General features: G+C 34.4%; 1 protein-coding gene across 1 annotated transcript; it reads left to right on the forward strand.

Annotated features, from left to right (window-relative positions):
- Positions 1-25,184, forward strand: MS3_00004412 (uncharacterized protein). Its single transcript, XM_051212328.1, has 14 exons — positions 1-51; positions 2,747-2,999; positions 3,033-3,150; positions 3,187-3,274; positions 3,309-3,463; positions 5,165-5,564; positions 8,072-8,215; positions 9,912-10,015; positions 15,193-15,359; positions 15,942-16,104; positions 17,710-17,915; positions 19,449-19,723; positions 20,859-21,131; positions 24,619-25,184. Exons 2-14 carry the CDS (start codon positions 2,843-2,845, stop codon positions 24,922-24,924), a joined length of 2,556 nt encoding a protein of 851 aa, XP_051072498.1. The 5' UTR covers positions 1-51; positions 2,747-2,842; the 3' UTR covers positions 24,925-25,184.
- The last annotated feature ends 2,122 nt before the right edge of the window (positions 25,185-27,306 follow it).

Here is a 27,306-nt window from a genome sequence, read left to right on the forward strand (position 1 = left end):
GTGGTATTATAACTTGTACTCGCTACGGCGTTTTATTACTGTTCGTGAGTGGTGCGTTACGTAGGACTTTCCCATTAGACCATATTATTTTGTGAATGAGATTATCCCTAATTAAAATGCACCCAATAGGTACCTCTTGGTTAGTATCCCCAATACTTTTCCGATAAGCCTGATATGCTTAGTTGTTAAGATATCGGAGAGTATTTCAATAATACTTATGGAAGGACGAAGAGTTTCGCTAGTCATTTTGTAGTATATTTTGGTATATTTCCCGTCTGCACTTAAATGAATCGTTTTCCTGCGCTATTTTTATCAGCATTGTAATGTCATTATTTAAAGTGTACCATATTTTTGGAAATTGATTGAACTTAGTGTTTACTGATATACAGGATAGAATACAATAAACTTCGAAATTAACCTTACAGCACCTAGATTGTGTTGATTTTCATCATTAAATTTCGCAATCAATTCATCTACAACGGATTAGCCAGGGATTCCATGACCTATCTGTATAGATGCCGTTTTTCAAATATTCAAGCTCCAACAGAACACTATTGTATGCAATTATTTCAGTGTTGGGATGCAGTATGCTTTCTAAGTGACTGTAGTTACTGTCAAGGATAAAGCTATATGCGTAGCAAGTTATCCAAATAATATATGTAGATTGTCCAGTCTTATTGACTTTCATGTGCTTGAAGTTCTGAGTTCCTTGAGTATAGCGTTCTGTTTACTGTTCATAGAAATCCGTCCAATCTCATTTATACAGCTTATTCTGTGTTTACAGTTAGCTTGTAAGTGCAGGCTCCCGAGGTTGTTTGTGGCATTAAAGCTGATATCAGTTCGGGATGAAAACCCTAACTATCAACAGTAAATATTAATCCTGATTCCTCACACTGTTTTATAGCCCTCATTTTGCCGTAGTATGTAGGTGGACATTCTCAAGGTTTTTTAAGCGTCTCTCAAAGGTCATCCATAAATTATGGTCGCACCAAGTTCTAATCGCCTGCCATCCAAAACACGTTCGCGACGCTAATCAGAGTAGGGATCCTGTGAAATCTTGTTTATGTTGTTAATATACGTGGATGTTTACTTAATTGGCTTGATAACGCATATTTCTGATCTACCTATAAAGGTTCTATGCTTTGGTATTTTCAATTGTTATCTGCGTTCTACTCACTGCATTCTCACCGCAGAAGTGTTGTTTACGAAATTGAGAGGACGAAAAGCGAATGTCCGGAGCTCTAGCTGGGTTAGTGGATATAGCGGGTCAACCTAGGGTCGTTGAGAAACGTGATTACAAACCATTGGTGCACATGGTCTCTAGGATGCCAATGGAAGAAAAGGTCTATGAACCTATTGTTGGTCACCGGCTACCATAGGACTGCTTCTCCTGACGTTACTCCACTGCCTTGTTGATTAAACCTTAAGGTCAAAGGCTTGGGTTGTGATCCCCTAAGAAAACCACCTACTTCGGTCTGGGCGCACGGGCGGTATCACACAAATCAATGATAACTTCTACTGGTCTCATTGTTATTGTGTGACGCATATGTATTTGGTGCCGCCTTTTACCAATGCTTATGTGTTCAGATAAATAAAAAATAGATATTAATCTGTCACGACTGCATAGCCAAAGTTCCAGAAATCATGCAACTCACTGACTCAAGACGTTATCAGACGTAGCACAGAACTATTAGGTCATAATCCTTACTGGATCCAACACAGGTATCCATAATCCTTATTTGCGACTCCATATCAACTCATCAAAAAGAGGTCAAAATAATGTAGTAGCAGTAAGTGAGAAAGACTAAACATTAGGAATATTGTTTGAAAAGACAGAAGAGCAAGGTATTTATAGGGAAATCTTGGAGTACAAGATCAAGGAAAAGATAGAGAGTAAATGTCTCTGCGAAGACAAATGGATGACAAATAACTCGACCTAATGGTAGTGCTAATTTTAGTGAGAAGGACGACAGAGAAAATACCTGAAAAGGAGAAAAAAAATGAGAGAATTAAGAATCTGAAGTAATGTTGAAACCAAATATTTAGAAGATAAATAATGTGTATTTGCTGTCCTGTTCCACTTTTCTCAGCTCTTATAGATCTGTTATTCTCCAGTTACAGACTGGTTGTACCGTGTAATTTGAGTTTTATAGAAAGAGATCAGTGGTTGTACTCCATGTACTTATCTTTTTCCTAAGCTTGTTGAGACGAATAGTATCAGGCTTCTCCATGTCAATTATACTAGTAAGACCTGTTCTTTTTTAATAGGCTGAGTATTGATGTTCTTTTGATGCTCTTTGCTTCCAAATGGTGGTTTGAGAACTTTTTGGTCCGGGACTTTTACTACGGCCGATGCTTCGCTTCCCAATTCTTATTGCGTTGCTGAGCTTCCTATCTTACCTTATATTTTAGATTTCCCTATACACCAATAGATTTGCTGTTTCTAGAGCTTAGTGCGTCTACCACTTTCTACAAAGGGACATCTGTAATAGGCATAGATTTAAGTGGCATGATCTCTCAAATTTTAGGATCTTTAATTGTTTTCGTTTTAATTGGAGCTAGACTGAAAATCTGAGAAAGTCAGTGTAGTTGAGCTAACTTGAAGCAGGTTTTCATTTGTCGACACATGCTTAGATTTAAATATTATGGTTCATAATGTATACAGTTTCCGTAACTAAATGGTCCATTGGACTCAATGTTGCTCACTGCATTAGCATACTTGTAACTTTCCGATGTCCTTTTTTAGAAATTGTTCAGTTAATCGGAGCATTCCACTCTGTATTCAACCACTTCAAAAATACATACGAATATCATTTCTGTACCACTTATATTACTTTCAGAAATGCGGAATAGTCTCAGCTACAAGCTTATTTTTCTTAATAGTACTGATGAAAATGCTGCAAGCCATAAAAGGAATACGTATATTGAATTTTTAAGCTTATGGTGCATTCAGTATCAATGGTACAGAGATCCCTTCAAGTTATGGATTCAGTCAACATGTAAGTTGACTATCTAATCATATAAATCGATAGCTGTTGATTCATTTTTCCTATTTGGATGTGTTGATTGTGGCGAAAGTGTTGAAGATGAATGGTTCATTGTTTGGATGCTTGCCGAAATAAGCAAATTAGATCCAGAAGTTATTATTCAGTTAGTTAAGTGCCCACTTTCTATTATGAAATTTAGAGTTACTGATGAAGACGGTGAATTCCTTCTTATCGAATGTGCAAATCAGTTACCAAGCTGGATCAATCCCGAGAATGCTGAGAATCGTGTAAGTGAATGTTTCCTTTTATATAAATATCTAGGTTTGGTTTTACCGAGGAGAATTGTGTATTCTTTGCAAAGAAAGAAAGCTAAAAATAACATTGAATTATGCATTAGAGGCTTTCAGAAATTTTGACAAGGCCGTATTTCTTATATCAAATAATATACAAGCTAGTATACAGGCAAAAACAAAAAAGTATGTTTCCATTTATTTTGTATTTACAAATTTACCCCTGTAATTTATTTACTGTCGTTATAAACCTTGGTTTTCGGTTCGTTTGATATTCATTGGAATGAAAAATACGGATTTCAATTGTGACATAAGACCTCCTTATAAACATCTTATATTCTGTTGTCACTTTCACTTGATTTTATGGGTCCTAAACGTAAAACAGTTCCTATATATCTACATAGGACACCAGTATTTACACCATCACTACCCTAGTTGCCAACTTACTATTATATATTGTATATACTGTAGAAGTTGGAACTGATTTTTCGATTTATTATTAATTATAGTTTTGTATCAGTCAATCAGTCATCTACAACGTAAGACCAGGCACACATATGCATCGGTCCAAGTTGTTTTGTATAATTGCGGAGTAACTGAATCGCTATGCATATATATTGCATTTATCATAAGCTTTAGGTTGACACACTAATTACTGTTGTAAGGGTTACTATCTGTAATTTGTAGCCAGTCTGTTACAGTCTCTTCACTTCACAGGCACTTTGAGCTTCTTCATGCATGATTGCTATTTTTAATTTTATGATCTTATGACGTCTAGTATGCCAGTATATAAAGCAAGTCCGTTTGCAGTGCAGGTATAGTAGAGGCTTGCTACCACTAATGGACTCAAGGGTGGTCACATAGAGGAGCTAGCAGATAGTCGGCAAATAGGAGTCTGGCTGCCGGCTCAGGGTCAATAGTGCTGGTCGTGCGTGTGATTGTCCAGGTCAGGCAGTGAACTATAAAGTAAATACCAGATCAAAATAAAATTGTGATTCTGAACGGTGATTAGGCACATAATGTCGGTCAGAGGATTTGAAGACATAACATGTGTACCGTTTGTATATGTATGCACTCACACATATGAGTCACTTTACTGTATGTTTAGTTTCGTCTGCTTATGTCCTTCTAGACCTTTGGATAAAATAAGTATGACCTTGGTGACTATCAACTGATAGCTGGAAATATAAATCAATTTTACAGCATATTTGAAGGTATTTCTATGGGACGAACGTACTGACTTTATAATCTTGGCCATAATCATGAGTGTATATGCTAAGTCGTATTGTTATCCCAGTGGTTTTAAACAAACCAATCCTCCTAAGCAGAGCTAAATGGTGGTTCGTTGTGGAATTTGGAGTGTGTGTCCCATCATATTTAGGACTTTTCAATTGCAAATGTTAATGTTCACACCGGTACTCGAACCCACTAATTCTCTCTCTCCAAACTCCCACCGTGTTATCTATTTAGCTACTAAGTCCAAATAGTCACTGACTTCTGTAACAGGGTGAACTTCAATTCATTTTTGTCGGATGCTGGGATTTCCCTGTTGATGTTGTGGAGTGATTTAAGAAGCCGACAAAAATGAATTGAAATCCACCCTGTTACAGAAGCCAGTGACTATTTGGACTTAGTAGCTAAGTGGATAACACGGCGGGCGTTTGGAGGGAGAAGTAGTGGGTTCGAGTACCGGTGTGAACATGGCTGTAGATACTTGCAATTGACAAGTCCTAAATATGATGATACACACGCCCTGGACCTCACTGCTATCCATAATCCGTTTACTAAATAAGTTACACGGGGTGTTTACTCAGTGTGTGATAATTATGTTGTATACATTCAGTTTCCCGATTCCTCAGTTGATATTTTACTAACTCTTCTCTTAAGGTATCCAGATTTTGTTAAGACTATGCATTTGGCTCACATTACTGTTCCGTACCCGGTTGCAGCTGTTTTCACAGTTTTTGGTTCAAAGGATATAATTAATTCATCTATTGATGTTCTAGCTGATAAAGTTTCCGAACATTCTGCTGTACAATCATGGTTAAAGCTGTTTAGCAATAATTTGACCATTTTCGCAAACCGTTGCAAGAATAAGGGTGGTGTTCTTAAATCAAGCTGGCCAAGATTAGCTGAATTATCGAATTCATATGTAACAATCCCAATGCGATTCAATAGACTTCGTTACGCTCTACTGCGTTCTTTACCAACACCAAGCGGATTTGAACAACCTCCAAATGATGATCTGGCTTCTAGCCGTTTAGGTGCTGAACTTGGATTAAAATTGGTTAGTTTGTTAGTGTTTCAATGTGATAATTCCTCCTTGTATATGCTGTTTTTCATGATTCAGCTGTCTTTTTAATTTGTAATTTGTATGTGCGTATACAGAGGGGACTCACAATCTCTGTGATCTTTAGTGTCAAGCTGAGAACTATAAATAAAGTTTTGTCAGTTAACACAAATGGTATTCGCCATATATTGGTCCTATTGAAGATGTCTCAAAAACCGTATTCAACAATCTGATTCCCATTAATATAGAGGTTTTGTGAAGGTTGGTAAGTATTCATAGTCTACACAGAATGATCTTAACTAAACCACCATTAAAAACTAGAAGGCACTGGACAGCTGTTTCTTCCTAGTATGGGACATCCTAGCAACTTGCATTCGACATCCCCACCGAAGATCTAACCCATAACCTTTGGTCTCGAGCGCGAATACCTAACCTCTAAACCACTAAGCCGTCATCCAGTAATGTTCGTCTAACTTCAGTCGATTCACGATTTCGGGCGATCATCTTTCATTACGCATGGTGGATAACTGTCTCACATCTGATTGAAGTTAGACGTATAAACCATTGGATGCCGGCTCAATGACCTAGAGTTTAGGCGCTTTTAAACAAAACCGAAGGTCCTGGAGAGTCATATACTAGGATGAAACTGCTGTCCAGTGCTCTCTGGTATTCAATAATTGATCTAAAAAGGTCAGTGCGTGATCCTTCACACAACTGCAAATCATAGGCCTGCTAGAAAAGCTAATACGAAGTTCAGACGATTATAATGTTTTTAAAAGAGATCTCGAAAGTCTGTTTTTCGAAATTTCCGTTACAGTATCTTCTTTAAGCTGATTTTTCATTAAGAGAGTTTTCATTGGTGCTGTGGACACTGTTTTATGTTGTTGATTTTTGGTCTTTAGCTTCAATGAAATCCAACTTTGGAAATCTGATTGATTCTCTCTTCATGAAAGCAAAACAAATCTGTACCGAGGGTACAATTGATATCGAACTTGCTAAACTACGGCAGATACTAATCAACAATGGATATCCACTTAGATTCAATAAGTTAAACCTGAAATCAAAAACCAACAACATTGAACAGTACCCACAGCACCAGTGAAGACTTTTTTCATGAGCACTCAGTTTGAAGAAGATACTGTAACGGAAATTTCGAAAAACAGACTTTCGAGATCTCTTTTAAAAACATTCTAATCGTCTGAACTTTGTATTAACTTTTTTGGTCGGCGTAAAGCTCTCGCTTTAGACCAAATCAATGTGCATTTATCAGTTTACTTACTCATGTGGAGCAGATCATATTGGCCATACAAAGCAAGCTCTTTCAAAACACATCTCCAAACATTACTGAAAAGAAAATGGTCTTCGCTGAATTTCCTTTTTTCTTCTTCAATGACATAATGAGTCTCTTTCGCTAACTTTCATGTATACTGTTTGCATCTACTGACAGAATTTATGCTGATTGTAAGGGCAGTAATTTATCTGTTAATCAACAACATGAAGTGATTAGATAAGATCATAAGAATATTTTCATCCATGTTATTGATACATCTCATTTTTAAGAATTACTGGTAAGATTCTGTCTTAAGCATAAAACAGTCCATAGCAAATTGGATGAACTACAGAGATTATTTTTAGTGAATTTGGATTGTGACTAGTAGTGGGATCCAGAAAACGCGTTTCGTCCCATACAAACCCTTACAGATATCAGAAATTGTCTATTTTTTCTGTTTTTTCTTAATATCAGTGTTTTTGAAAGAAAAAAGCATTCTGTCAGATCTAAAATTGTGTCAATTTGGATTGATTAGTTCATAACAATCCTACGGACTTCATAATTATTCAAAGTTGTACTACTTGGGTTTGACGTGCTATGGTTAAATTAGCTCGTATCTAGGTTCACTTGAAGTTTCATTGACACTACGCGTAACAATTACTATGTCTATATATATGGAACTATCAAAATTCTACACTGACTGTACATTCCCTCCTCAAACTTTTGACACTGCTCTTGGAAACTAACAAAACTGTTTACTAGTGTTTGGTTTAGCTGGAAAACTGTCCTCTCAGACCATTAACCTATAGGACGTTTGAATTTAAGCTTTTCTGTATAGTTCAAAGCTTATTATTGCTAGAAGCCAAAATTTGTTGCAATTCGATGGTATGACTTCAAATTCATCTCGCAATCTTTTTTGAAGGGTGCATAAACACCACCATTACTTATAAGCTTGAATGACCTGATTTGAAACGATACGTTATAACTACTAATATTTGTTATCCAGTAATTAAAATTAGTGTTTAAGTCCTCAGCTATTAAATCGATTATTCAACCCATTTAATATGTGATATTTGTCCTTTTATAAACAATTTAGCAGAATGGTACGTTATGTAGTGTTTAAACAAAGCCATTTCTTTCGGTTTTTATCTTACTAAAATAGTTGTTTTGCTGATCAGTAGGGAAAGTAGTTCAAATATTTTATAACTTCAACACTTTTCTACTTTTATTTCAGTGCATTGGACTTGATTTATTGTTAAACCTTGTGGGAAAACATGAACGCGATCCGAACTTTTCTCCATATTTCATGGCTTCTGCTGAATCTAAGGAGAAATGGAATAAATTTATAGAAAGACTGACCAATAGCAGTTATTTTCAGGTAATTCTTCGAACATTTTTGATAGCTTGACCACTCTGTCTTTAATCCTGTATTGATGGCTGGTTCGAAAAACAAACTACATGAATCCGTTTAGTTAAGTGGGACTAATAATCCCCCTTATTTTAATTATGATATCCTTAGTTTCATGTTATTGATTTAGACAGTATGCAAATAAATAACCCTTTAGGCACAATAAACTTATTTTTTGTGTTCATAGAAGCAAACTGCAACTATGTAGTTTCAAAGATCTGACACGACTATCAGAATTGGTTAGAGCATGTAACTACAGTAATTAAGTAAGTGAATGTGCAGATAACTATGTCAGAAAATTACATGTGAAATTTTTAAATTTATATTTCATGACAGTTCGTATTTCGAAGAAATATAAGGAAATAAAAAGAAATAATCGTAATCGGTTTATCAAACTGAGCATGTATTTTGATTGAGTTATCAAGTATTCCCCAGAACTGCTATGCTTATCATGTGTTGAGATTTTGGGAATTCATGTTGTTTACGAGAACAGTGTTTTGGATATCTTTCAGATTATTGCTTGGTCTGTAGTAGTTGTTGGTCTCTGTTAGTTTGCCACTTGGTGTGCTTTCGGTTTATTTCAATTTTGATACATATGAAATAAATCATTTTGATGATATAAACAAGAATTTCTTTTGGTTTATTTATGTTGAGATATTTACCATTTTGGAGTTGAATAGCTGAGTATCTTGACGTTATCATTCAATCGATCTCTATTTCTTTGAGTGAGTTGCTCAACTAAAGAATCTCACTACAGGTTGTTTATCTAGTCATTGTCAACCTACATAATGTGATACGTTAGTTCCCCTTGATATAATTTACTAGTTTATCGTTTGCATAATCAGATAATAGTGAATTACTTTTAAATTAATGACCAGACAATCAGTTCAGGATTGTGTTTTCCCCAACAAATAACTTTGAATGATGGTTCAAACAGTTTTTTTCTGGCTAGTGATTTTTTAGTAATCTTCTGTTTTAGGAGATGGAGTTGCTAACCCCATGCTTAATCCTCCTTCTATATCTAGACTTAGGAGCGGCAGTAAACATTGAAAGGCTTCAGGTTGAGTTACTACATCAACACAGGGGAACAAAATGAGTCAAAATAATCACTATAGCAATGATAAAAATGACTAGCAGGCACATGGTTCAAACAAAGAAATAAAATAAAGGATCAGAAATCGCGAAGGAAAATTAAAAATAAGATTTAGGCGAGGGAAAGGAATGACTTCATTTGCATCACTTAACGGATTTTGTTCCACTCCACCTGTCTTCCAGCACTCACCACAATTATCATCCGAACCACGAGCACATAGTCTGTGCATGTTAACATAGCTCAGATCCAGTCAATGACTTCAGTGATTGATGTTAATTCTTGGTTTGGTCACTTCTGGCTTCCAACCTACTAATAAACTGAGTTATCTCGCATATATATATATATATATATATATATATATATTGGGTGGAGCTGTTTATTAAAAGTCGGTCAAGCATCCTTGCCGAAATTTAACCTGTCACCGACCTGCGATCTTAAGTATTGTGGTTGGAAATATTAACATGATAAACTTATCAATACTTTCCAATAATTTCAGTTACGATAAATTACGATTTAAACATCGGGATTTTTAATATCATCATCTGAGTGTGAAAAAATATTTCATTCTTTTAGGGTGTTTCAGAAGGATCGTGGTTGCATAATGAACTACTTCAGCAAGCTCAGTGGCACTTTCTTGAATTTCTTCCAGATAAGCCACCTGTACCACCAGTTTGCAGGTTTGTTTCGATATTACTTATATTTATGACTGTGGATTACTTTTGATTTATCCTCACCAGGCCTTTCCGAACTGAGGATATTCATCGACTCCGTGTTTGATTTTTGCTTCTTTTCAAGGATTTCTGATATCCAACGGCAGCACTATGTTAGTAACTGTGAAACTTGGCAGTGTGTGTTCCGGAGCAGTGAGTAATTGTTATCATCTCAAAACACTGGATGCAGTGGTTTGAACATGTTTTACGATTACCATCCCAGCGATTTTCATGTAGTGTTTTGTTAGTCAACTCTGGGACTTGTTAGAAAAACAGGAGAGGTTTTCAGTTTATGACCTAGGGCTGTGGTATAAAAGAGTGATGGATAGGACTGGGACCTGTTGGTCTTTCACGACTCCCTGGTTCTGGGCGCAACTCGATGGTTTCAGATGTTATCAGACATATCTCAGAATAGGAGCCATCAACTATCCTGCTGTAGTTTTCGTGTACGCTTGTCGGGCAAAGCCAGAGAAACATCATTAGCTGAAAGACCTCTTTCTCGGTTTTATCGTTAACTGAACTGTATCTGCTATTATACACCATTAAACTGTTGCTACATTACATAATATATGAAAAGAAATTGACAAAATATTTTGATAGGAACTCAATAATGTGGTAGTTATGTAAAAATCAAGAGAAAGATGTTAAGAATATATAAAAATACGAAAGTGAAAGAAATTAGAAAATTGTTTCAATATTTTCAAAAGAATAAGTTTAATCAAAGTTTGGCTAAAATGTTAAATTGGGAATTTTCACTGTAAATATGCGTGTAGATTATAACCTTTAGCTAAAACATGTATATAGTTCGCATTTAAACATCATAAAACACGAAGCTCGGCGAAGGAATCTCTTTTTAACGAATTTATTATCAAGCTGAACAATCGTATGTATATACATATATATGGAAATCTTTCTAGGTATTAATTACGTGAAGACATATGAACAACGAATAAAGATGGTAATATATTAGAAAGGTTATACTAATAGATTATGCGATCTAAATAGTAACAATAAAAGATCGTGTGTATGCAGATGAAAAACTCTTAACTCTGATACAAGAACGCGTTCCAGTGGGGTTCTACAAGGGTAAGAGGAAAGTGGAAGTTCTATTCTTGAACATTTAGTCAATTCCGGTCACTCCACTAATCCACAGGTTGATTTTAAGTCTGTCTTTACAATTCGTTCAAATCTACCTAAATTTCTTCCTATTCAACTTCTTAAAACAGCAGAAGCTCTTTCCATCTATGAGATAAAGTCACAACTGTGCGTACAGATTAAGTATGTCTTAACCTTATCTTTGCCATGGCCTTGAACTATTATTATTATTATATTTCATATTTGAAAACATCCCCCTCTCTTTTGAGTTATTTCTCGTATCTCCATGACCTTATTCATAATTGTTTTTGATATCACTTCATTTCATTTAACTCCTGTATTGCCTTTAATTATTGTAATAAAAATTTAATTATTTTAGTCCATTCACATTATAATCCGTTGCTAACTTATTAATTTCTTGTTTGCACATTTGCAATCTTTTATTGCTAATATTTACACTACGTAATCGTATGTTATAACCTTTCTACTACATTACTATATTTATCTTTTGTTCATGTCCTCACGGAATTAGCACCTAAAAAGATTTTCATATGTATATGTATATATACGATTTTTCAAGGATCGGTCGCGCACATACCGAATTGCTACACTACGGATCATTGTCGAGCAGTCAGTTGAGTGGAACTCGTCACTTTACATTAACCTCGTTGATTATAAAAAGGCGTTTGACAGTGGAGATAGGAGAACATTATGGAAAATTCATCGATACTATGGAGTTCCTGAGAAGATTGTCAACATTATCCGGAACTCATACGACGGACTACAGTGCAAAGTAGTGCATGGAGGACAGCTGACAGATGCATTCCATGTGAGGACCGGAGTCAGACAAGGCTGTTTACTCTCTCCTTTTTTCTTTCTTCTGGTGGTCGACTGGAGTATAAAGACCTCGACATCTGAAGGAAAACAGGGAATACAATGGACAGCTCAGAACTGATTAGACGACTTGGATTTCGCAGATGACCTAATCCTTCTATTGCATACACACGAACAGATGCAGATGAAGACAGCCAGTGTAGTAGCAGTCTCTGCATCAGTAGGCCTCAACATACACAAGAGGAAAACCAAGGTCCTCCAATACAACACGGAGAACACCAACCCAATCACACTTGATGGCGAAACTCGGGTAGATGTGGAATCCTTCACATACCTGAGGAGCATCATCGATAAACAAGGAGGGTCGGACGCAGACGTAAAGGCGAGGATTGGAAAAGCAAGAGCCGCATTCCCACAATTGAAGAACATATGGAACTCAAAACGACTGTCTGTCAACCAATATCAAAGTCACAATCTTCAATACGAACGTCAAAACAGTTCTACTATACAGAGCTGAAGCTCGGAGACTTACTACAACCATCATCAGGAAGGTACAAGTATTTAAAAATAGCTGTCTACGCAATATACTGGACATTCATTGGTCGGATACCATCAGCAACAGCCTTCTGTGGGAGGGAACAAAGCAGCTTCCAGTTGAAGAGGAAATCAGGAAAAGACGATGGAAATTGATAGGACAAACATTAAAGAAATCTCAACAGTTGAGATCATGAGTGAGTTGAAGCTAGACCACCATAGAAAACCTGCAAACACTGGACGGCCGTTTCGTCCTAGTATGGGACTCCTCAGCAGTGCGCATCCACGATCCCGCCCCCCGCGAGATCCGGACCCACGACCTATCAGTCTCGCGCGCGAGCGCTCAACCACTAGACCATTGAGCTTGCCGGCATCCAACGGTTTTAATGTCTAACTTCAACCAACCCACAAAATTGCGCCACCGTCCACCATTGTCTTCAGTGAGCTGATATCTCACAACAGACCTGGTTGAACTCCAGTCTCACGAGACTGATAGGTCCTGGGTTCGAATCCCGTGCGGCGGGGTCGTGGATGCACACTTCTGAAGAGTCCCACAATAGGACGAAACGACCGTCCAGTGCTTTCAGGTTTTCCATAGTGGTCTAGCTTCAATTGACTCATGATCTCAACTGTTAAAATTACTTCAATCTCCAAAAACCCCTTCTGATATTAAGGAAACCATCAAACTGCATCACGAAACAAGCCGTAACTTGGAATTCTTAAAGGGAGCGGAAAATAGGAAGACCAAAGAACACATTACATCGGGAATTAGGAGCAGATATGAAAAGGATGAATAACAACTGGAAAGAGCTGAAAAGGATTGCTCAGAATAGGTTTGGATGAAGAGTGTATTTGAGCGGCCTATGCTAATCCACGAAGAGTAACAGGCGTAAGTAAGTAAGTACGATTGTTCAGTTTAATAATAAATTCATCAAAAAGAGATCACTTTGCTGACCTTCGTGTTTTTTTAGTTTATATAGCTGCTGATTTTTAGTTATCTCTAGAACATAAATTTAATATTATTTATGGTGATTTACTGGTACGAAAGTTGAAATATATTTACTATAAAACTATGTTGATTTATCTGATCTCACCATTATCTTCAAATTACTCAATGATGCAATGTTTCCTTCAAAATGTATCGAAGTTAAATTATTTCAGATTTTTGTTTGTTGATTTTTTTAAATGATAATTTTATTGTCTTGTTAAGTAAATTTTAAAACTGAACTGTTGGGTCCAGAATGTGTTTCATTGTGGATAAGATATGTAAATTTCGTATCTCCCTCATCCAAATGTATACACGCTTCAACAATGTAGTCCTGTTAGATTGTTGAACAAATTTTCAATTTATCTAAGTCAGATTATCTTTAAATATGCTTCGTTATAATTAGTATCAAAGATACTCTCCTCATCTTTCTATATCAGCATTTCGTGATCATAATTTGTAAACCAATTAACTTTCTAATTTGAACACTTGAATACTTTTTCGGAGTTATTATGTTGACATTGTAACACATAAACATGCAAGTCTTTTATAAACCCTTCATAAATTGAGGTGTTTCGTTAATTTTTCTATTAATAATTAGTGTTTATTAATTGAGATACATTATTGAAATAAAAAATCCTTTTGCCTGGTTTTATCATATTAGTAAGACTAAAGCGCATTCCGACATTTATAATTGTTTGATTGCGACGAAATTCCAAAGGTACACAATTGATACTTGATTTAAGTATTGTTTATGATATGTTAATAAAACTAGAATATTGTGTTTTTCACGATATACTACTATTATACAATAATATGACCGGTTGCAGAGATTATACTACCACTAGGTTGAGTACTCAATTGATATAGTGTTACACAAACTAGGTAAGGTTATGCCAGATATGACCAAATATAGAGGATCAGATCAAAGATCAGACAAAACTTTATCCAATATAATTATCAGCAGTTTACATAGTGGGTCAAGATCAGAAATCAATAATAAGAAAGGAAATCACAAATTAAATCGTTCGTAATCTATCTGTCAGCTCGCACTCAGTGGCCAATCACGTTTACCGTCACAATATACAACAGTTTATAACTAGTGGACTTTTTTCAGGATCATCACATTAATAAAAATGTCTATGACTGACTTACTCATAACACTGACAATAAAGCCGTACTGCTTCATGGTAATTGTAATTAAAAATGTTATGAAGTATCTAATTCATATATATATATATATATATATATATATATATATATATATATATATTGGTTGTTTGAATCCTCCCATTGTTGTTTAGGGCTGCTTCCTGGATTCCGCTGTTAACTACTATCCATCTCTGCTTGAGGTTCATGTACTGTGTTCGGAGCTATACACTTTATGTATAAGGACTAGCGATATTATCTTGCTGCTTAAACTAAAGTGAATGAAACGGGATTAAAAATCTGAGACTTAGTTGTTGAAAGTTCTATCCTTTAATTACTATGCTACTGATTTGTTTTTATCTTTATAGCAAGCTATAGTTTCTTCCCAGTTGAATAATATTACTTATTATTATTATGGTTTCCAAAATACAATTTATTATCCAGTTGTTTTAATAATCATATTTTATTCACCTAATACAATTTCACGCGTTGTATTCGATATTCGCTTTGACTCTTTATTTTAATTAATGTTAAAAAAATATTGCAGCAGTGCTGATGAATCCCTGTGTAATACACAAACAACACAGAACAATCTTCAGAAACACAGTCAATTTGTGTATTCCATTTTAAATTACATGGAGAATAATGAGTGTTATTCATCTTGTGTGCAGAGGTTTTATTCGTTGGAGGCGAACGGAATACCTCCGGCTGATGGTATGTTTTCGTAGTATAGTGAACACATTAATAGCATATCATTTTGAATAGAATGAAATATATATATATATATATATATATATATATATATATATATATATATATATATATATATACGTGTTTCTTGTGTTTCTCGATTGTTCAACATTACCCCAAGTCGAACTAGCGGCTTTCTCATTTTATTTACTATCCTATCTGAAATTTTGGTCTCTCATAACGGGTTAATGCCACTGTGTAATTTCCTCATTTGTTCTAAAATTTACGATTTCGCCTTAAGGACAAAGCAGTTTATTTTCATAAAATGTGATGTGGTAGAGACATCATATGACCCAGTGATGGATAGCCTGAGTAGATTCATTTTATGACACTAGTCTTTCACCTTAGTAATTCAATGTGCAATTGCTAGTCCAAATGAGAATTTCATATGCTGTTAGTCGATTTCATCTATTTAACTCTCAATTTAATTAATTAGTTATAAAGCTAGAAATGTGTCAGTCGAAGAGACGGATGTATCTGATGTATAAAGTGATTCAGTAACTTTTTAATGAAATGTTTTTGGTTTGATTACTTTACTAATCTTAGATGAATCTTGGATGTTCGTCACCCCAGAGGAGTTAGACAAAATGTTATTGGAGCGAAATGAGATCATTGAATTGGATCAACCATGCTCATCGATTTCTTCACTTTTGCAAGGTTTTATGAAATCTTCGTCTTCTTTTAAAGGTGTTGAACCAAGAAAGAAACGGTTAGTTTAATTCTCGGCACCTTTTATGTTACTGAAATGATCTTTACAGTAAATCTTAAAACTATTTTATTATGCCAAATTAGCGACATATAATTCACACAACTAAGACTCTTGTAATACAAGTACGCCAGAACCGCTTTACGTAATTAAGGATAAGAAAGATTGGAGGGAATACAATTTTTCTATGAGATATCCGCAGTTTAAATAAAGTATTTCAGGAATGAAAATTTGATAAACTCTCATTCTTTTTATTGGTTTTCACTAGTCGTGCAGATGTCCCCAATTGAATCATAAAAGTTCACTAATAATAATAATAATAATAATAATAATAATAATAATAATAATAATAATAATAATCCTGAAATATTCCTCAATATAGATCAACTGCATAACGCGACCAGTGATAACCCTAGACTTGCATGGTTAACCTTGAGTTGAGGCTGGGTTGGCCTTGAATCTTATTAGTTCAGGATGTGTCTCCTTCTGGTATCCCAGTTTCTAGTTTTATAAGCGAACACAACAGCCAAGCTTCTACTTATCTGTGTTTCAGGCATCGAATCACTATAACTCAACCACACATGAATTATTTGAATTTTTGCACCCCAAGTAAGAAATCATATTTTACGCACAATCAATCCATATGTAACAGATCGAAGCAAACGGTACATAGTTAATCAACATTAATTAAGGGACAATAAAATGTATAACAATAGTTAGTAAGTTCGATGAAAGCTTCCAATACAGGGAACACAGAAATACAATAATCTAATTATTTAATAATTATACAAAAATGATAAACAATAATAGTTAGTAAAATAGTTTTAAAAATTCCAACTTTAATACTCGCTCCGTTATCGACGTGTTGCCATTTATTAGGTAGTAAAAGATAGGTTAAACAATTCAATGCCTTTTGATAACCAATCTATATTACTACAGAAATATATGTTAGAGATCCGATTAGGTAGTCTAGTCATAATCCTATCAACGTGTTTTTGTGTTACACTAAATTATACTACGATAATCACACTTGCTGCAAATGTATATATAATAAATGATATATGAAGGTTTGAAATATCTATATTAAAGACTTTTTTATGTTTAATACAAGAGCAAAAAACAGGTCTTTTAAGATGGTAGTCTTTAGGAAGTTCCATCTCTTCCTCAAACAAACTTATTGTCAATATAAAAAAAACGTTAGGGTAAATAAGGATATCTAATTTTTATAGTTTACGTTTTTGTAACTTTCCCTTTTCAGGAAAATAACACAGCTTATTAGTAATAATCATTCTGGATATCTCACTGAATTGGGATAAATTTTTACCGACTTTTTTTCATTGAATACACTGATTTAATTCTTGTTGATGACATTAAATGTTTTACAGAATAATTTTTTACATCTATCGTACTGACTGTGTCTTTTTGGTTTTGCGGGATAACCATAAGACGGAATAATATGAAGATAATTGTGTAATTCATTTAAAATAATGTATCCATTCATCTTTATAAAATATTCTAGATTTTATGTATATGTGTATATGTATTGTAGTAGGTTTCCCGGGTTTATAGGCAAGATAATATGATTATTCAATATATTATCATTTTTAGTCATGGAATTAAGCGGAAATCTGGATCAAAAGATATCTCCAATATTGTACATACTTCAAGCAGCGAAGAGATCACTACAGATGATGAAAATATTATTGAAGAGGATTTTGAAAATGGTTACTCTGAAAATTCTCATTCTATTGTCGGTAAGACTCGTGAATCTATGAATATGGGCGATATTATGAAGTCTTTACTTGAAACTAATGGTTAGTTTAAATGTTGTGTGTATCCTAATTTTAGCTTCACAATTCTACGTTTGTTTCCTACCCCATCACCAAAAGACACTCTAGTGTGTATAGTGATTTATCATTTGTTAACCAACAAAGATTTCCAAAACAGGTTGCCCTATTGTTTATCCATTAATCTTTTTCTAATGATTATCTTTCCTAGATGGTAAGGATTGAAAACTGGCAAATTTTTCTCGGACTTCTTATTTATCCTTATTTGATTAACTTTTTTTAGTGTCTATGACAATCAGTATACATGAATTTGTACACATCATACTTTAACATGCGTTTCTTTTTATAGTTTCTTATTAATCCTGAATATCTATCTCGTTTCAAATTGATGACATTATCAGTGATTCCTACATTAAACTTATCATCAGATATAACCTGTTTCTAACTGGATTGGAATACTATTTAGATTTAGTGGGACAACGCACCCGAGGTTGATTGCCTTATCTTCTCTTAATATTTTCATATGAAAATATGTAAATAATGAGTAGTTTCACAACAAATAATTATTCACATTCAAGGTGGTAAACTCAATAATAACGTTTGAATCTCAGCGTATACAGGCACAAAAATGACCGGTTGAATATGACCCGGTAGGCAAATACGTATCAATCGATGAGAAAACAGCTTATCGACGGTCTGTTTATCCATAAAATATGACAGAGAACTAAATTATAGTTACTCATAAGTAGTATAGTTATGATACACAAATTTCCCTATTTTGTGTATATTTGTGACTTTTAAGGCATGTACCTGATGAAAAGTGTATAGAGTTGTTGGGAATTGTTATGTTGATGAGTTGTGATATGAAAGTTCACGTTTTCATAATTTGACCATTTCCTCATGGTTACCATATGCTATCGACACTGTGCATTTGAAATCTGTCACAACTGAGCACCAAAAATATTGTGTCATTTGAAATGCTGCCGGATATCCAAACCGCAGCAGATTATTTAAGGAAATCACTTCCAGAGCCTTTGACCTAGAGGTATAATCTACAATGCAGAACAGTGTCACGCTGTGCCAAAAATATATTCATACGTCGTTCGTTCTCTCTGGATCCTGGAAATCATGTGCACCTTTGATTTGGCATCACGGCTTCGAACACCTCCATGTAAACCCGCCATATCTACTTATCTAGTTTAACCAATAGAGGTTCGCTTTTTATGTTCTCAGTTTCGTAAACAATACCCCGTCTACGTGACGACGATATGTAGGAACACATTGACTGTAGATATAAACACATGGTCATATGCAAAAATGTTTAGGGCATAGCACTCCACCTATGACTAAAGCAGACCATTTAAATGAGTTCCATTACGTTCATAAAAGACAAGATATACAACACTATAACTCTACTTTGCTATTATAAGTTTGCATTTTTACTCTTTTGTTACACTTTAGATAATAAATGACTTATAGAATATTTATTCGTTTAATTATGTACATTTCACCTATTCTGCTACATTTATTGCCGATTTGTTTTTTAATCATTTAATTTAGATAAAATTTTGTCAAATAATAAGAGTTCAATGAAACTTTCAAAGGCGCAAAATATCAAGTCATGTAAAGCACTGAGTTTATCCTTAATTAACTCATCACAACAGAAAACATGTGATGTTCTCACAAGTGATAGTGATGATGAGGATGATTTGATTCATCTTTATGGTCCTCATTCTGAGTGTTCAACTTATTTCAAAGATTGTACATCTTTCAGTTCGACTGATAGTGTGGACGTTATAGATAGACCAAAACATCAGAGTAAAGAGGTTAAGTCTGTAAGTCATCCCAAAAAATAGATTATTTTTATTTTTTTGCCCCAGATTTTAGATCGTATAGATCGATTTTTAGCCTGAAGTTTTATTTGAAAATGATTTTCATTTTTGAGCCTAAAGACATTTAACAAACTACCATAAAGGTTTTTCGTATTTAAGTAACCTGTAAAAAATATTTACACTTTTTCCTCTGAACCTATAAGTACACAAATATGTTGCAATATTAGTAAAGATTAAATGCATCTAAATTTAAACTGTACCACCCAAGAATCCTCAACCATAACGATTATCTTGTTACTACTAATTAAATAGCTTACATCTACCAACGACTGAAGTCAGCAGTCAGGGAATTCATAGAGGATGCCTTATCTTGATTTAACCGCCCCTAGCTTTCTTCCAACCTTATAGTACTGTGCTAGCCAGAATTGGACAATGAAGTAGGCAATGGTTGGGATATGAAACGCATATCTTAATCACCTTATTTGATGCAGATTCATAGTCGTGTCAACCGATCTACTATCTTTGGCTTGTACTATATATCTAATCTTGGCCTTTCTCACTCGGTTATTCTGTCATATGCGAACAATACTTACAAGAAATTTATTAGGAAATACAAGTAACTTTTGAATATCATCTACTTTGAGAAACAACGTTTCATAACCATGAATATTTTACATTTAAATGTAGATATATACAACTTAAGATGATGAAGATTTTTAGCTCAGCTGGATAATTTTGGTGAAGTTTGGTTCTCTGAGGTAGTTTTCTCCTAAAAATTGATTTGGTCATGTGCTTAGTGATATTTCACACTAACTTAAGGTACCTGATTGTTTCATCATTATGCTAGTTTTGTCAATGTATATATCTGCTTTAATCGAATAATCCATCTCATTTGTATGCTTAAAATACGTATTCTACTATTTATTTCTCTTATTTTCCTGGACGGAGGGTAATCTTATGGTTGTCTATGTATTTAAATCCCTAATCTTTACGTATACAAAATAAGTAGCATTACTTAGTATTTGAACATTTCTCTATTGATACTTTTACTGGTAATTGTTACCCCGTTATCTTTATTATTATTATTATTATTACTATCGTTATTATTACTAATATTATTGTCCTTATTATGTTTCAGGGATCCATAATTCCTTGTCATCGAATAACATGTACTACTAGTGACCAATCACATTCTTCGTACCTTTCGTCAGATAACGAAAAACCCCATGATTCAATTTATACTTCGTCTAAATTTAAGAAATCATTTTCTATGAAAAAATATCTATCACAGTTAGAAGACGAATTAAAAAATGAGCCAGTTAATGTTGGTCGTTTCATTCCATCTATGCATAAATCATCAATTCAGGGTAAATCGTCTAAATACAAAGCTAAATTGTTACTTAATGCAAAAGTAAGAGATTTTTTTTCGTGTGTGTGTGTTATTCATCTATTTTATTTGTTAAATTTTTAGGTGTGATAAAAAGTTTGATCTAATACAATTTGTTGAGACGTGTTTTTAGAAGTGAAAGTAAAGAAGTTCACTTTAGTCACTAACTGCTTAAGAAAAAAAAGAGTATTCATCTACATTAAATAATTTATACATAAATATTAATTAACTTAGCAAGATTGTATTATTTGTACGTTTTAGTCGCCCGTTGATCTGGCTCCAATTTGATTGTGTGATGATACTAACGTAATATATACACTGTCTACCCTCGTATTTAATTATCGACTTAATTCACGTTAGAGAATAAAGGAATAAAATGAATCAAATGAGAGGATGATTTTTGGATATGTATATTTCATGCATTGGATAGTCCAGTCAGACAACCAGAGAAACGAAGTGGATAAACAGACTGGGGAAGGCAAATGTGCCAACTCATTTTGTTGGGTATGGACTGTCCACCTGGAGGAGTTGGAAAACCCTGATTCCAAACCAATAGTGCACATGGGCTCCGGGATCCTGAGGGGACGAATGGTCTATGAACCTATTGTTGGTCACCGGCTACCATTGTACTGTATCTTTTAACGTTGCTTCACTACCTTTTGGATCAGATCTTGAGGTCAAAGGCTCGGGTTGTGGCCCCATAAAAAAACCACCTACTTCGGGTTAGGCGCCTGAGGAGTATCCTCACTCCTCACACAAATTGAATGATGATTACAATCAGAAAAATTATTCTTGCTTCAATTTACATTCAGATAAATCACATTCAATCTTTGAGAGGTTTCTGATAAAATTTAGGGGCCGATAAACTTATATCCTTTACAATTATGAGCAGTCAGATACCTAAGTCTTTGACAGAAAAATCCCATTTAAACATTAAAAGCTAAAAACACGAAGTCTAGCGAAGGGATCATATTCATTAAACCTATTGTTATTATTCGTATTACGTAATCTAGTATTATAATCTTTCTATTACATTATCTTGGTTATTAGTGTTCACATTTCCTCACAGAATTTATACTTTGAGAAAAATTTTTTCACATATATATACGAGTGTACAGCTTGACAATAAATTCGTTGAAAAGAGATCCCTTCGCTGGACCTAAGTCTTTACTAGTTTTACCATTTTCATAGAAAATTCTATAACTTTGTAATCACAGATAACCGTATAAAAACATCTTAACTGTTATAGATTGATATCATGGATGGATCAATGCTAGACCACCATTAAAAACCTGAAAGTACTGTACGACCGTTTCGCACGCGTGACTGAAGGTGCTTGATTCGAGTCCTGCGTGCGGGATAGTGGGTGCGCACTGCTGAGGAGTCCCATACTAGAATGAAACGGCCATCGAGTGATTCCAGATTTTCAGTGGTGGTCTAACATTGACCCATTCCTAGTATTAATCTAAACTCAACAACCTTCACAACTCTATACTTAACTGTTATAATTGACCTAACCTTGTGAATAAAACCACAAATACTTACAATCAAACATACTTCTAAATCGTATTAGCAATTGTGCATTTCATAAAAAAAATCGATTGTTTGTTTACACATATTTTTATTATCAGAAGGGGTTTTGTGGAGATTTTAGAAATTTCACTAGTTGAAATCATGAGTCGATTGAAGCTAGACCACTGTGGAAAACCTGGAAGCACTGGACTGCCGTTTTGTCCTAGTATGGAACTCCTCAGCGCGAGACTGATAGGTCCTGGGTTCGGATCTCGTAGGGGTGGGATCGTGGATGCGCACTGCTGAGGAGTCCCATACTAGGACGAAACGGCCATCCAGTGATTCCAGATTTTCCATGGTGGTCTAGCTTCAATTGACTTTTGATTACAACTATTGACATATTTTTATATCAAATTTTAGTTTTCATGTAAAGTGAATGAATTATAAATAGAAACTTTAAGACGAGTTTTATTAAACCAAATACAGTTCAGTGAACAATCTTTTCTTTATAATAATATCATTTACCTAAATTATACAAACTTATTAACATTTATTTTTTACACATAGTTGTATATTATAAAGTAAACAGTTGTTGAATCATTAAAACCATAAAACAGTTCACTAAGAGAGAAACCATTGGAAATCTCATCTATTCGGCTATAGAACTCATCTTTAAATCTGAATTGCACATTAAAAATGTAACGTAGAAGTAGTTTCTCCAGGTAGTGTTTCGAAATGCCGATGGTGGAGTTAATTTCTTCACCATATTTAAATATGAAACAAATTGTCTCTATTAGAGGCACTTCTGTGAAGAGAGCAGTAATAACTAAACCATATAATTCTCTCCCCAAATAATATTAATGCCGAAAATTGAATCAATGAAATCGAGTGAATCTGAAGTGGTGTGTCTACCTATATAATTTTTACCTGATTGTAGAATTTCTATCGGGTATTTGGGAATTAGTGGATATAGGGAGTTATCCATATCCATTACAGGGCGAAGGGGATATCTTCATTACGCAATTCCAAAAGTCCATTCAGTTCTGAGATAATAGGACTTCATGCTCTTATATATTCAAATAAGTCGATATTGATTATTGATTAATCTGTTATCGTCTCAAGAGTTTTACCAAATTCTTTTCAGTTTGGTCGTTTCTTTAGAGAGCTTACATCTGCCACTATAGAGAACAATTTATCAATATAATCTTTTCATCCCTTGAGGACTATACTGACATCTTTTTGTGGACGAAGACACACTAAATCTTTATTTTCTAAAAGATCATTCAATTGAGATTTTTATTCTTTTGAAATGATTAACTTTTTAATGTATCTTGTGTTAATGTACTGGTAGCTCAGCAAGAGGATCTGAGTTCAAAATTCTTTTCCGAGACTGCTGTCCAGTCAAATATTCGTTTAATAAAGCTTTCAAATTCAAGAGTTTGTATGAATTCCATGCATTACTTAATGAAGCAACGAATTTCGTCTGTTGATGTTTATTAATCGCTATTTAAGAAACCAACCGATTACTATTATTATTGCAGTTTACTTTAGAAGTACTGACTGCTATCAGTTGCTCACGACATACCTTGTTGTTGCATTGCAGTTTTTTGTATATATTCTATTAGTACCTAGTACTGCATCTTTTATATCGTGTTTGATATCGTTTTGGAAATACCGTTTGGATATTCAAAATACGAATGGATTTTTTTCGCGGGCTTTTGTGAATTGTTTCATGCGATTGTTTGTCTCGGTTAACATATACGATTCATTAGTTGTAATAAATCTTTGGAAAAAGGAATATTCACTTTGATATGTAGTGTAGTGATCTGTGATTGTTGTGAATATACGTTGAACAGTCCTTTCTTAACGAATCAAGTTGTCTTATTTAATAATTGCGTAGAAAATGAAACTCACTTTTCTTAATAAATCTACACACATTCCCGCCCATTTACGTTTTCAATTTGTCTTTAAAATTTTTCTTCTTTTCGCCTTTTCATAGAAGCCACGTGGAAATATTCAACTTGCTGAACCAGAGGATATAGATATCTGTCAAGATATTGTTGACCAAGAATCTGATGATTCTTTTGAGTCAGGAGAGTCATCATCAGACAGCATTGTAGAAACATCTGATTCTGAATTAGATCAATACGTCGCTCGTAATTTGGGTGTTTCTATGAAAAGTCAATCAAATCATATCCACTTGCAACCTACCGGTCCTGCTGCTAATTTATTATCATCAATGGGTTTGCCTATACACCAGATTTTCAATTCAAAACAAAGTACTAGTAGAAACCATTTTGACTAAGTGACTTGTATAGATACAAGTTCTCTAGTTAAATTTGTGGTTATTCACATTGTCAAGTTGTATTGTTATTCATTTGTAAATAAAGACTAGTTAATCTATTTGTTCGATTTCATCAATACCGCCAGAATAAATTCCATTCAGTTAAATTGATGTCAAAAAACTGAATATATGTTAAATATTAAAACTAGTCACTGAATAACCCACTAGGAATAGAGCAGATTGTATAAAAATAAAAATTTGCTACTCACTGTGAACTGAACGTTTTGAATGTCATATAGTAAGGTATGACGATAGTTATAATATGTTAATGAAAATAAATGAACTATTTAGAATTGGAGTTATTTTAATTTGGTTATTTATTCTCTGAAGAAGTGACTTACACTAAGTCACGAAACGTCGGAAAATTTAATTTTTCTACTCATTGGGATATTACAAATATATTATTTATTTATAGCAATCTACCCAATGCTCAATTTATTCGATATTAAGAAAGGAAAGTATAAATTAATTTTTATTGGCTAGCTTTACAATATTATTTCTGTTTGAGAGTGGTTTTTATAACAGACATATAGCAAGTACAGGAATATTGATGTTGGATGGTCTCGGTATGATGCTACAGATTAAATGAACATAAAATCTGGATCAACCGATCTTATATTAGCCAGACAAGATTATTGAAATGTTATATTCTTAATAATGATTATCGGATCATTTCCTACAATAAATAATTTCTGGTTGATCACAAGTATATATTTGTAAATTTAAATATGTTTAGTCAGTCGAGCTTACATGAACATGATTTTCTTTATTACAATATTCGATTAGCAGTTATTTTATCCGAAACAGATTCTTAGCTTCACCATTAGATGCTTTACTCTAATAAGGTATTAATATGAATGATTAAATTGACACCGAGAACTCGAAGTGATGTGTTAGTTGTGTTTGGCGTATTATTTAGTTTGACAGTAGTGGGGATGTACCACAGTATCTCGTTAGATAAGTAAATTTATAGTCTTATTCATGATGTTTACCTTTATTTTGAGCCGTTTTCAAACACGTGCACTCGTTTACTTCAAGTTGTTTACATCTGAATTCACTTGTGTAAGAGTGAACAGTTCATTGCACTTGAAAATAATGAATACCTTGAGTAAATCAGTTAAGAAATATAAAATTTCTATTTAAGTGTTTTCTGGAGATCTGTTAGATTCAATATAACGTTTATCAAGGGTCCGATATCAGCTGTAGAACTAGTGATACTGGTTTAGTTTCAAACACTGCAGTGTACGCTTACAATAAAATTGTCTTTAAACAATGAAAATATTCATAAAATACCCAAGTAAATAAAAATGATATTATCACATCTGAATAAGACGGACTCCTCGAAGTCTTAGTAGCCTATTTATGATGTTAAGTAAATACTGCACCGTATTGGACATTAACTGATCTTGAAAATTTCGGGGAGATCCAGAAAACTGAGCAAGTTATCCGAACTGTTTAGCTGCTTTGGAGTTCCGGTGACTAGTGACCGATAACGGCTTGCAATTCACTGCAGAATTATCCAGGTTTTTCTGTAACATTAATGGAATTGTACATATACGCTCTCCACCCTATGATCCTCAATCCAATGGAGAAGCAGAGCACTTTGTGGACACACTCAAACGGGCACTACTGAAAGGGGAAGGAGAGGGGACAAGCCAGGTAATTACGAAATTCTTAACAGCTTGTATAACTACGCCCAACCCTATCGTACCAGATGGGACGATAAGCAATGTTCGGGAGAAACATTCGAAATATATTCGACGTCATGTTGCCACCTAAACTAATGGATGGACGCAGACAAAATCTGAATTTCCGGGGTTTTAACGTCGGTGATAAAGTGCTCATCGAGTCATACATTAGGAAAAATCGTTGGGAACCGGGAGTCATTGAAAAGAGAATGGGAAATGTTTTATACAAAGTGCATGGGACTTTCGAAACGTGGATTAGACTTATCAATCAAGTACACGGAGAAAAAAAGAATCTAAACACGGTAGATAGTCGAGTGAGGCTTCCGCTAGAGATAATTACTGATACTCCAATGAAAGGAACCCCAACGGACACTCATAGACGCCGGATACCAAGAAAGTTCGAACGCCGCAGGAAACTAGTTATCAAGCTGCAAGTAGACCCGGAGGAAAGGTCTTATTTTTTGAAAGGGGGGAAGTGTTGGGTTGATCCAGAAAACTCGAAAAAAAGCCAAGAAAGGCCCTGAAAAAACTGAGAAGCATCTTATCCAATCAGCGTTCACTAGAAGTTTTGCCAGAAACATCTAGAAGTTGGAAAGTCATATTTCGAGTTTCTGGTTGGATGATTACTACTCTGCTACTATGTTTAGTAGCATTC

Source organism: Schistosoma haematobium, chromosome ZW (assembly GCF_000699445.3).
Source record: "Schistosoma haematobium chromosome ZW, whole genome shotgun sequence".
Classification (NCBI taxonomy): domain Eukaryota; kingdom Metazoa; phylum Platyhelminthes; class Trematoda; order Strigeidida; family Schistosomatidae; genus Schistosoma; species Schistosoma haematobium.

What these genes read in the sequence shown, in the direction of transcription:
- MS3_00004412 (XM_051212328.1), top strand. Translation starts at nt 2,843, where the DNA reads ATGCGGAATAGTCTCAGCTACAAGCTTATTTTTCTTAATAGTACTGAT. An exon ending in CTGAACTTGGATTAAAATTG is followed by an intron (nt 5,565 to 8,071) that starts GTTAGTTTGTTA and finishes CTTTTATTTCAG; the next exon opens with TGCATTGGACTTGATTTATT. An exon ending in CGGAATACCTCCGGCTGATG is followed by an intron (nt 15,360 to 15,941) that starts GTATGTTTTCGT and finishes TACTAATCTTAG; the next exon opens with ATGAATCTTGGATGTTCGTC.